This window comes from Acanthaster planci, linkage group LG03 (genome assembly GCF_054643075.1).
Source record: "Acanthaster planci isolate LZ-2023a linkage group LG03, COTS_SCS, whole genome shotgun sequence".
NCBI classification, from domain to species: domain Eukaryota; kingdom Metazoa; phylum Echinodermata; class Asteroidea; order Valvatida; family Acanthasteridae; genus Acanthaster; species Acanthaster planci.
This window is the reverse complement of record NC_141779.1, coordinates 253,871-266,224: the sequence shown is the minus strand read 5'-3', so window position 1 is coordinate 266,224 and position 12,354 is coordinate 253,871. Positions and strand designations below refer to the sequence as shown.

Below are 12,354 nucleotides of genomic sequence, written 5' to 3'. Positions count from 1 at the left end.
TGGTACATTGGCAACTGGCCGATACTTTTTAAGCAGCTCGGCTTGATCAGCCTTGAGGTTCCGAGATTTTGGAATGGGAGTAACGTAGACATCTTAAAATCATTTGGAAAAACTGCAAGCTTAATTGAAGAATTAACAAGAGATGTAATTATTGGGCAGATTTCAGGCAGACAGCATTTTAAAAGTGCAGTCGGTATCAGGTCAGTACCACAAGTTTTTGGAGGACACTTGCACAAGTGGAGGAGCCTAAATTAAGCTTACATCCTTCAGGAAGAATTGGATCTTGAATATCAAAATCTCCTTGACCCACACTACTCATACGTTGTAAGTTGCTGATCTTATCTTGAAAGAAATTTGCGAATCAATTTGCCAATTCGACTTCAGACTTATGAGTAGGAAATGTAGGAACTGACTTACGGCATAACAAATTATCAATCACACAAAAAATCTGATGACAATCACCCCTGCTCTCACGGATTAAGGTTTGATGATAATGCACTTTCGCATCCTTGATCATCAACACAACGCGATTACATTGCATTTTTTTATATCTCCCAGTCAACAGTGAGTCGAGTAAATCGCCAACGAGGCTCCAGTTTTTTACGCTTAATTTTCTCCTTCCTAATGGTCTCAGTAAACCATGGTGTATTCGACCGTATAGTAAGAACCTTTGATTGAACAGGAGCATGCTTGTTAAGAACCATCCTTAATTCCAAATTGTAAAAAGCTGTGAATACGTTGGGGTCGGTTAATGAAGTTTTGTCCAAAAACTTTGAAAATGCAGAACAAAGAATGTCTCAACGAAAATGTTCACAGTCTATGTTTTTTAGCCTCCTAAATGCCACAGATCTCTGCGGTCTCACAGGCTTACTGATTTCTAAAGAACACATTATCAGTGAATGATCAGAAATAGCAGGATCAAAACATCTACAGATTTGATAATGTCCATAGATGGACAAGTAATAACAAGATCCAAAACATGACCTTTAATATGGGTGGGGGATACTACATGTTGAATCAAATTGCAAGACTCAAGAAAATTCATAAAACAAATCCTATCATTTGCTTGAGGCTGATCCATGTGAATATTAAAGTCTCCAGTTGTTTTGTTACACACAGATCTCGCATTCAAACTACAAACCCGCAAATTTCTTCTGGATGGAGTGCAACTCGAAGCTGATGCCAGTTTAATCGAAATTAAATTACCTGTCTGGGGTGGTTGGCAATATGACAAATGCCATGAATTGAATTGCCTAGGCGTTACAATAACCAGATTTATCTGTTTATTTAGGTTAATTGATCTAGGTTTCAAAGAAATAGTTTATAAAGTCTATTTCTCTTTCTTTTAGATTTTAGTAGGCCTTTAGTGATCTAGGGATTTTTAGGTAGTTTATTATTATGTCTACACTTTGTATAAGGCATGCATTAATCAATGAGATGAGTTTACTTATTTGGAAGAGAATTGTGAATACTGCAAATTTACTCCATCACCAGCAGCAACCGAATCGCAGTCAACTTAACTAATTCATCTTTCAGTACAGCAACATGTTCGGCTGAAGTACGGTATTTCTTTTCAATGTGTACATGTACATGTAGGTTTCTGCTTAGTTTAAGCAAAGTCAAAGCCAAAGCGAATAACTGGAAGGTGATCACTGAAGTCCAATAGAACAATGAAAGTGGAGGATGGTTCAGTGTAATTTTTGAAGACATCATCAATCAATGTTGCTGATTTGTGAGTTATTCTAGTTGGTTTATCAATTGTAGAGCAGAAAAAAATGAGTATGTAAAAAGCTTTGTCATCATTAGTTAAAACTTGAGTTTCACTATAAAGAAGATCAATGTTAAAGTCCCCCGTCGACCAGCATTTAATCGATTCAGCTGAACATTTTTCCACCACCAAAGCACCTGTGATTCTCTGCATAGGTTCTTCCTCTGGCTTCAAACTGGGTAAAGGGGATGGGCCATGTAGGGTTAAATTGACGTTATATGATATTCTTCAACCGTCTTATAAACAGTAAGTTGGATTAAACCCTCTTTTATGTCAATAAATAAGCAAAACTTGGAAATTTCTTAGTGCTGTTTTCAGTCTCTGCCTGGGCTCTTCACACAAATTTATCGAAATCTGCCAATGTGGGCAGCAGACAAATCTTGGCAAAACTGTTTTGATGATGCATACCATAGACAGGTTTTCCACTTACTATAACACCAAGTTACCGGGATTTAACTCAGATTAACCTGGATTTTGGAATCCAGGGTGTGAAAGTGTGGATCCGTTCTCAGTTAACTAGTCACTTGGACTCAACTGGTTAGCTCCTCCCATCCATCCTAATTCAAGAGTACTTTTCCATATGAAGTATACAAAAGCTTCTGGAACTTTCATTGGCCACTCTAATTCCCAGATGGACAAACTACGCTAGAGGGAGATGTACAGATACAGGAAATCCCAGTATTTTAGCGGCAGGGGTATTAATGAACAATTCATTAGCCAGATAACCAGGAGTGCTATACTTGTAATCAGATTGCAGTTTGGATGATGTATGAAGTGCAGATAAATGGTCTTAGCCAGACCAAATTCCTCAAAAGCTGATTGAGAGAATTATGGAAAGGTGGTATCGACCAGGGCGTTTGCCCAATTGCCAGGATAACAAACGTGCAGTCAGGTAGAAGCTGCAATATGTCAGGGCATTTGTGTATGATTTGTGAGCAAATATTGTCCAAAGAGGACTAAGTCCTGTGCTCATTATTTAAATTATGGACTTAAATACATTTCTAACAGTCGTTATCTTTAATTTTCAGGTAATATTTCAGAGAGGGCTATGGGTGCATAAGGACATGAGATGAAACAGGATGGCAACTTAAAATCTGGGCTACCAGACGTAGACGCAGAGCTGAGTCTACTCTTAAGCAGTATGGAGAAGCTTTTCAAAGTTTGTGTACATGGCAAATGAAACTACCAGTAGAGCCGAACTACTTATCCCTGTACATAAGTCATACTTCACCTATTTCCAAAGCCAGTTCAGTCATTGCTTGGACGCATAATTTGGCAGGTGTATCTGATCCATTCTCTTTACTTTTAGTGAAACAATTCATAGAGGGTCTCCAAAGAAAATTTGCCGGTCTAGTCTCAAAAAAGAGCCCATCTCAGCCGAGATATTAATTAAGATGTACAATTATTACTGTACAGACTTACATGTGTATCAGTTAATCATCTTCTGTTACTATGTGTTTAGTCGTATTTACAGGTTTCCTCCGATTTGATGAGCTTTGACATATTAAAACAAGCCATTTGACTTTGATCATATTTATGTTTGGATTTTCATTCCATCCAGTAAAATGGATATTTACAGAAGTGGTAGCCATGAAGTAATCGCCAGACTTTCTCTTTCCGTCTGTCTGGTAGGGATGCTAGAGAAATATCTGAAATTAGCTCAGTTGCCCAACAAAGATTCCTATACAGGCTATTCAGAAACTTAACAGCTATAAAACAAGGTTACAAGTTACCGTACAAAGCATCAATCAACCAATGTATCCTTCCACAGTTTGTGGGGTCATGATGGAGGTACTCAAGCCAATAGTTGGTGATGTCTCCAAATACTGTGTTCATAGTCTAAAATCAGGAGGTGCTATAGAGGCTGTCACAGCAGGTGTTGAAGGCAGGCTGTTTAAAAGGCACGGGACATGGAGATCTCAGTCAGCCAAAGGTGCATTTGTGAAAGAAGACTTCTCTAAGTCTAAAGCCATGTTCCCATTGGACTTTATTTGGTCAACTTACCACGACTTTCCTGTTGATTTATAAAATTAAATCCAATGGAAACACACAGTAAATTAATATCCCTCTCAACTTAACGCAATCGTGATGTAAAAATAACAGGCTGAAAAAAAGGTCGCGGAAGATTTCTGCGCAGCCATAGTAAGTTAGCAGGGGCACAAAAAGTCCACTGGGAATAGTTCCCATACAATGTAGATTGACCATGACCACGCTAAACCTACGAACCAGACTACTGCCTACACAGAGATTGTAACGGTGCCCTGTACTATGCTGTTGTTCTTGATGTCTTAAAGTTTTATTGTCTTCCCCAGGGTACTTTAAGCGGCACAGATGGCTATTGCACAACACATGCCCGAGACAGGCTTTTTGTTCATTGTTTGGTCATGGTAGTTCTTTTTAGATGTTTCTTTTGTATACCTAGCGTTACATTGCACCAGAAACACTCCCAGGATCACTTTGTGTGGGGCAGTTGGATTTTGAAACCCTGAGAATGGGAGGTGTATGAGGAAAATGGGTGCAGAGACAGGTTGAGGAGCGTTGGGTTGGGTTATGTTACTACCATAGCCAACAGGTGTGTAGAATCTGCCACCGCAGGTTACAAGTAAAAGGGTAGACATAAGAGATACCCAACTAGATTGTACCACAAGTTATTTTTCTCTTGTGACGACATCTCTGACCAGTCTTCACGGAAGTTATGCCTGAAGCTACATATAGAGCCAAATGCCTTGATGGAATTACCTTAAGTTCAATTCTTTAAAGTTTGTTCATTGTCCTAGTCATTGTTGATGTAATACGCATTTATTGGAATATTGTATTTTAAACACTATTTGATGTTTATTCTAGGCCAAATCTATTCGCAAGATGTGTTTCGATACACTATATTTGTAGATAACCTGTTTGGAGGGTACAGACCTACATGTACAATAGCAGCGAGCCAATATGAGCTGAGTTGCTGAGTAGGTCCCTATATAGAGTACAGTCCGAAACACAGGCAATACACGTCATAATACAGGACGTCCACTGCTGCCTGGGGCTCTCAAAGGTCATATTGGTACACATTTCCTGCACCCACTCGCCATTCAGTTTGATTCCTTTGCTGCTTTATCATTTTGCTATTTGAGTACGGAATTTGATTTGATATTGATTTTGCTTGCTGTTAACGTGATCAAAGTAGTAACGAAGAAACTGTCCGTTGTTTGAATTATTTTGAATTGATTGGAGTGAGTTTTCTGCGAGATATTGATTTGCTTCCGATAGTTTTTATGACTTTGCAAGTGTCTTGAAGTCTTTAAGCTGATTTGGTTTACATTTCTGTTTAATTACGTTTGAGCTTAATTACACTCTTTGTCTTATGTATGATCCGTTCATTTCATCAAGTTAAGTTGCTAACCTTTCATTTTATTTATTTGTAAATACATGTACTGTAAAAAGTCTTTTTTTTTATTACGTTGCAATAGCCCTCTTGTGTTTCATTTCAAATATGTGCAGCAACTCTAAACTCTCTTTCTGCGGGACCTGGGTGACATTTATTTAATAATAAATTTGGCTAGAATGAGGAAACAGAGAATGCTTCCAAAAACACTGAATGAGACATGGTTGTATGTACTGTTATGAGCTCACATGAATTACATTTCTTTAATTCATCAATCTAATTTTATCTCTCTTTGCATGAGGTGGCCTGGGGTAATGTGCATTGCAGAGGGCCGAGTTGCAGTGCAAGACTGGTCAGAGAGTTCCCAATGCATTGTGGGAGAGCATCGCACCCAATTCAAACCCCCAATGCTACATGTATATGTGTTATCTTCCTGTTGGTTACAGTTGGTATCATGATGGAGGGTCAGATCCGAGATTACGTTTATTTGGCGAAAGTTGTGGGTTTTCTGGCTCAGAGCTATTAAGTTTGTCCATACTGAGCGTGTGAAATTGCAACAAAGTGCCACAGAAAAACGTGTGGAGAACTTGGAACGTGTGGAGAACTTGGAAACGCTTAGAACAACAAAGTTTGGAAACACATCTAACATTAGAAAATGTGAAGAAAGAATTGGCCACATCTCCTGACGGCTCGAAAGACGGCGATGCACAATCTCAATTCAAAGTCAAAATACAACATCGCACTCCTAAATTACCAGTATTTAATGAGACGCATGACGATTTGGATGCATACCTCTGACGCTTCGAACGGTACACAACCATGCAAGAATGGAACCCTGACTCGTGGGCCAAAAATCTAAGTGCTCTCCTGAAAGGCAAAGCACTCAATGTGTATTCTCGGCTAAGTTCAGATGAGTCAGCCAAATACAAAATGCTCAAGGAGGTGTTACTCAAGCAATTCCACCTGAATGAGCATGCCTTTAGAGAGAAATTTCGGTTGGCAAAACCCGAGAAAGATGACAGTGCGCCACAGTTTGCAGGTCCGTCTGGATAACCTACTGATGCGTTGGGTTGCTATGGCCAAAATACATGTGTACCTAAGACATACAGGTATGACGGTCTGAAAGATTTACTCTTGTGGGAACAGTTCATGAATTGTTGCAGTGATCATTTACATGTAGCTCTTTTCCTATAAGAGCATAAACCGGCATATGTTACGGAAATGGCCCAATTTGCAGAGCAGTATACAGATGCTCACGGCAGCTTTGCTCCCTTTATTGGGAACAGCAAACCGAACGGCTAATATTCAAATACATGTAGGTGGTCCCTAGATCAGAAGCAGACGCATCATGCGTCGTTTGCCAAATCATTGAAACCTATCACCAACGCCAACACACCACGAGATGTATCATCCCGCACACGTTTTGTATGTTGCAAACCGGGTCACATAGCGCATAATTGCTGCAGTAAGTTTAAAGAAATTGAGAAAGTCGCTATAACGTGACAGCTTCAGCAATTACTGGCCTTTTTGAGGCTGAATGTGACATGGGGCAAAACACACAGAAAGCCACGAAATTTAGAGAAAGTGGTCCACCTAGTGCAATGGAAACTGGAGCTTATATATCCACCTTGCCTGATTTCACCCCGCTCAGTGAATGTTGTACGCATGACGGTTACGCCACATTGATATGCGGATACGGACTCCCAGTAATGAGCGCGGCGTGTAAAAACTCAGATTGTTCTACACAGCCAGTCACAGATGGATTGGATTAATGACATAAAATGTAAAGTTCTATGCGACAGCAGCTGTAGCTCAGTAGTCATAAACACTGACCTTGTTCCCGATGAAAAACTCACTGGTGCCGAAAAGTTGTGTATTCTTGTCGATGGAACTGTTTGCGTATCCCCAGTCGCAAGAATTAAATTAGACTCGCCCTATTTCATTGGCTGGACTGACTTGCTTTGCATGAGACAACCAGTGTACTACATCATATTAGGTAACATAACAGGTGTCAGATCACCGAATAATCCTGACCTGCTCTAGCAATGTGGTGTCTCATCAAACACTCAATTTGGAGAGGAGCATACTATGTCATGTGCAGTAATGACGCGAGCACAACGAGCTGCGCAGGATAAACCATTAAGGAAACTTAAGGTACCTGAAAGTACTCCAGTCATCTCGAAATCTGAAATTATGAGCGAACTAGCTAATGATCCGTCATTGGCCCATATACGAGAACTTGCAGAGAAGGGCAATCAGAAATGCAACAAATACGGATCAACTTCCACTTTCTACTGGCTTGACGGTGTGTTGTATAGGAAGTTCGAATCCCCCACTCTCCAATATGGAGACGCCTGTCCTCAACTTGTAGTTCCTATTACATGTAAATACTGAGTTAATGTAATTAAAGTAGCTCATGAAACCATCCTGGGTGAACACCAAGGAGCACGGAAAACGTGGGATAAGGTTATGAGCGAATTCTTTTGGCCAGGGTGTCAGGCAGATAGTACCCGATATTGTCGTTCCTATTACACATGTCAATGGACGATTCCAAAGGCAAAGTGACCAAGGTACATGTACCACTGGGAGATATGCCCCTTATAGATATGCCATTTAAACGTGTGGCTGTGGACATTACAGGCCCCCTTCACCCCAAATCTGACAGAGGCCATCATTTCATATTGACCCTGAATGATTACGCGGCATCCAGAAGCCGTTGCTCTACCTACCAGTAGTATTGAAACTACCAGGGAAGTACATGTACATGTAGATGCCATGACTGATGTATTCACACGAGTCAGCTTCCTAACTAAAATTCTTTCCGATCAGGGATGACAGTTTACATCAGATTTCATGAAAGAAACGAGTAGGCTCTAAACAGATGACCACTACTCCATTACATCCTTCGTGCAACAGTTTGGTTGAATGCATGAACGGTGTACTTAAACTAATGTTGAATCGGCTTCGCTCAGAAAAGCTACGCAATTGGGATTGCTATCTTGGATCTCTCCTCTTTGCATATCATGAAACCCCTCATCACTCAAGCTTGAAATTTGCACCCTTCGAAGTACTTTACAGTCGCACATCCATAGTCCGGTAGCTACATGTATCTTACGCGAACTTTGGACGGGTAAGGTTGAAAGTCCCAAAGTTAAAACTACACACCAACATGTTCTCAATCTCAGCGAGCGGAATTTGCACACGTTGGTAGATATGAACAAACACTACTAAAAGTCGAGCACAAAGTTTCAATGGCGGTGACCTCGTAATACTACTCCTACACACTGACCAAAACAAACTACTACTATGGTCATAGGTCCTCTCCCTGTACTAGCCAAAGTCGGAAACGTTGATTACCGTATAGATCTTTGCGACGGTACAGTCAAGACCTTCCATGCTGACATGCCGAAGAGGTATGTGAGAAGGTTAGTCGAGCATGAAACAAAATGAAAAACAAATGAATGAAAACGTACTTGAACGCCTATGTGTGGGCGTCACTGCAACCGTACAGAAGCCACGAGAGTAGGAACAATGAAGATATGATTATAGTGTCATCATTGGAAGCTAAAAAAACAGCAGATGGTATCAAAATAAAGGCTAAGACAGCAGGCCAAAAAAAGAAGACAAAAAAAAAGTTCAGTGTTTGTCCTTTCCTCTTCAGCCAATAGAAAGTGCCATACACACAACTCAAGGTACATGTACATACGAGTACTTGTACATTGATACTCCAATGTACCCTTTCGCTGCATTTCTCCTTGAAGCACGGTTACAATTTTGAGTTTTGAACAATTCAAGAAAAAACACTGACATTAGACATTGTTATTCTAACATGAAACTTAACCTGAAACTAACCAATATGAAATGAAATTTGACATCCACAGTCATACATGTACATGCAAATTGGTACTTATTTAGAGTCAGGATTTGAAAAGTGGTAAATATAAAGTTGAAACATAGTTGGATATTTTCAAAATTAAAAATAGCTTCATTTGGCTTCTCTTTAATCAGATATAAGTACATGTACATGATGTGAATTGGAATGCAGTGAGTATGGAACAAACAAATATCACTGTGCATATGTATGCATGCAGGTATTACAGTGACATAATACTTTCCTGAGACATGACGAAAATGGCCTGATAGAAACTCACCCCTTTACTGCCTTAATAAATTTCCCGCTCCATCAGTCAATCGTTCATCAGTACACCCCGTCAACCTGAATGCTGTCCTTTTGTGACCACCAGATAGTGACAAAGTGGAATGGCTGGGCACGGTGTATCTGCTGGCTCCCTCCCAAGACAGCACAATGGTGTCAGTAGACCAGCACAGATGCGTTCTCAACACAGTCCTGAAAAACAACAACAGAAAAACAACTTTAAACAACTGATTGTGGATGATTTACACACACATGTACATGTACCCTGTATTCAACCAAAAGGCTAATGTACCGTTATCCCCTTAGTTCTCGAGCAGCCCAACGTTTCAGTCAGGAAGTTTATTAAAGGAAATACCAATAATTTCCAACTACAAAACTTCACCAAAGTCATCAAATAAAGAACACACCCAGTTATGATGAATATACGTGTATACCAAAGAAGGTGTGAGTGACCCGGTATGAATTAGAACATGATTGTTTTCTTCGAGAATAAAGGGTGGAATGTACAGCTGTGGAATGGGCGGAGGAATGTGTAGTGGAAGTTTCAATGATGCATGTAGCATACCCTTGTGGGGGTGCGCAGGGTATAGGAGATTCACTTCACATTGGTCTGACGCAGGCTATAGACACTATTTTAATTTTATAAAGATTTAAATCCTTGTACTTCCATTGTTGCTATCTGTTTCACCCGAATTTCATTCACAAATACACCGATACTAAGCATTATTTGTTATTTTATAGGCAAGTCAAAGACTTGGCTCAAACTGCAGTAGACCAGTTAGGTGCTGACAACCCTTCCTTGTCGGTCGTAAAAACAACACTGTCCAGTACCATCAACAACAGACAAAAGTTGATTCATGTGGCTGATTCCAGCATGAAAGGTTGGGCCATGGTTACAGAGTATGAGGAGCATCAACTGGCTGCGTACCAAGATGATGACAAGATTACTCTTGCAGAAAATCAAGCCGCCAGAAAGATTAAGCAGAAGAGGGCAGCAGAGGCAGCAGTCAAGCAGGCTAAGAGGTTAAGAGCTATTATGAACATCCTGCTTCCACTTTTCATCCCTCTGAGCAGTCCCAACATTACGGTGCTCAGGTCACCACGCCTCAAGGTTTTGGAGGAGCGTGTTTTGTGTGAGGGAGCTTCTCTCATTGGAAGGCCACCTGCTCCAAGCATAAAGTGGATGTGCAAGCTCAAACCAGTTAGGTTCAATTCTGATGTTGAGTTGTATTCTGATAGTATTAATCTGATGTTGTTGACAGTTACTAAGCATATGAAGAAAACCCACCTACAGTATTACAATTAAAAAGTCGTAAGGTTTAATTCTAGATACCATAATCCAGGCTGTGAAACAGTAGATGCTTTCACTGTAGACTGGAAAAGAGAAAACAATTGGGTTGTACCCCAAATTGCCTTGACACTCAGAGTTATCAAGCCCATGGAAAGTACCAAGGCCATTCGCACTTTGATTAACCCAGGTTGGTTTTTGGCACCATACTGCCCGATCTTATTCCCAGATGGTTATAATCTAGGGATACCATTACTACTAGCATATGAAATTCCTAAAAACTGGCCAATATTTGTCCCCTGAAGACGTGGCAATGTTAAGTTAATAGAATATTACTCAAAACGAAATACTTGGATTAAAGATTTCTCACATGTCTACATTTAAAATATGATACATGTACATGTAGTAATAATGACAGTTTTGTTGTCTCTGTGCAGATCATATTCAGCAATGATATTTGGGCTTCAAGTATGGAAGAGGAATCACCAGAATTGAGGCACTCAGCAGCTCAACTTCTGAGTGTAATGCTGGACTTAAGGGAGGAATAGGGAAGCTGTACCCAGGAGCTTTCTTACAATGGTCAGACTGGGCTAGGGGTCTTGGAAAAGGCACATAAACACAGACCCCTTTGATTATACATCTATAATTCACTCATTTAAGTAAAAAGTGTAATTCCCCACCACCAGTTATTAAGGTGTTAACATCCATATTTTGGGCACACCAAATGGCTGGAATTGATGATCCTATGGTCTTTTCACTTGTAAAGTTTACTTAAACGATGGCTCTCTAAACCAATTGAAACGAAAAGGCCAGTACCTAGCTTCAATTCTGAAGGAAATCATAGATTCTTACTTGTAAAATGCGAACAAAGAGACAGATCTTATAAGCTTGAGATCAGTTACAATGTGTCTTTCGGCATACACAGGTTTTTTCCGAATCAGTGAACTTGCTCATGTCAAGCTTTCTCACGTTTCTGTGGTGGTCAGACTTTAACTCTAGGGCTCTCTCAGGTTTCCTCACCACGCACTTTCTCACAAACCTCACGTGTTCCTACTCGTTCAACAAAGTCCCGACATAATATTTAAATCGTTGTCTTTTCTGTGTAAAGTGGCCTCAGTGATTGTTCATGGTCATAATCATAAATTAACCATCTCCTCATCAATATTAGTCTGCTACAATGGGTTCTAGTCCATAGTTTGTACCGTGACGTACTTCTCTGTGGCGTAAGTGACAATCTGTCTCTCTTTTTGTTTGTTCTGTCAGAACATAAGTGTACTTTTGTCCTAAATGGTTTGCGACTTTTATCGTTCATTTATCGTTATGCACAGTTCTGGCCTGTTCACATTGACAGGTTTGTCTCGTAGTACGTGTGGGCCAAGTGTGAGCTCTAAGTCAGTTTAGAAATTCGTCATTTGAACTGATTTTGTTAGTTGCATTGTCATGAAAGTTTTGTGGAAAGTTTGACCATGTGACTTGTACACATGCACGAAGCATAACGACTGTTTCATGTTTGGACTCAATGACTATTACATATACTGAATTGTTTCATTGTGTGGTCTTTACACAGCTGAACTTTGTAGAGAGAGCAGGTTGCACAGGGCCCTTTTATCCTTTAGCCTATCCTTTAATTATCCTTTTATCCTTTATTATCCCTTGCCCACTGGCTCTGCCATATCTTATGACTTTTATTCTTGCAATTATCACACTCACACCATAAGCTTTTTTTTCATTACAGGTCAATCAATCCATATCACTGTCAACTCCATTCA

At 40.1% G+C, this 12,354-nt stretch overlaps 3 protein-coding genes across 13 annotated transcripts in view; 1 reads left to right on the top strand and 2 right to left on the bottom strand.

Annotated features, from left to right (window-relative positions):
- The window catches only part of LOC110988129 (uncharacterized), a 498,416-nt gene that overhangs the window by 404,735 nt on the left and 81,327 nt on the right, over positions 1 to 12,354 (bottom strand). The window lies entirely within an intron of this gene.
- The window catches only part of LOC147799523 (uncharacterized), a 94,009-nt gene that overhangs the window by 18,727 nt on the left and 62,928 nt on the right, over positions 1 to 12,354 (bottom strand). For 8 of the 9 annotated variants that reach the window (XM_087135109.1, XM_087135108.1, XM_087135102.1 and 5 more), the window contains one exon: positions 9,293 to 9,489. The exons of the other annotated variant lie outside the window; for it this stretch is intronic. The gene's annotated coding sequence lies outside the window, so the exon portion shown is untranslated. The remainder of the gene's footprint in view (positions 1 to 9,292; positions 9,490 to 12,354) is intronic. 9 annotated transcript variants of the gene reach the window in all.
- On the top strand, positions 10,053 to 11,795 carry LOC147799525 (uncharacterized). Its single transcript, XM_087134871.1, has 2 exons — positions 10,053 to 10,498; positions 11,023 to 11,795. The coding sequence occupies exons 1-2, from the start codon at positions 10,172 to 10,174 to the stop codon at positions 11,131 to 11,133; spliced, it is 438 nt and encodes a 145-aa protein (XP_086990997.1). The 5' UTR covers positions 10,053 to 10,171; the 3' UTR covers positions 11,134 to 11,795.

Bases quoted from the DNA above. Each gene is read 5' to 3' on its own strand.
- LOC147799525 (XM_087134871.1), top strand. From the start codon at position 10,172: ATGAAAGGTTGGGCCATGGTTACAGAGTATGAGGAGCATCAACTGGCT. The intron at 10,499-11,022 runs GTTAGGTTCAAT...GTCTCTGTGCAG, and splicing joins GGATGTGCAAGCTCAAACCA to ATCATATTCAGCAATGATAT.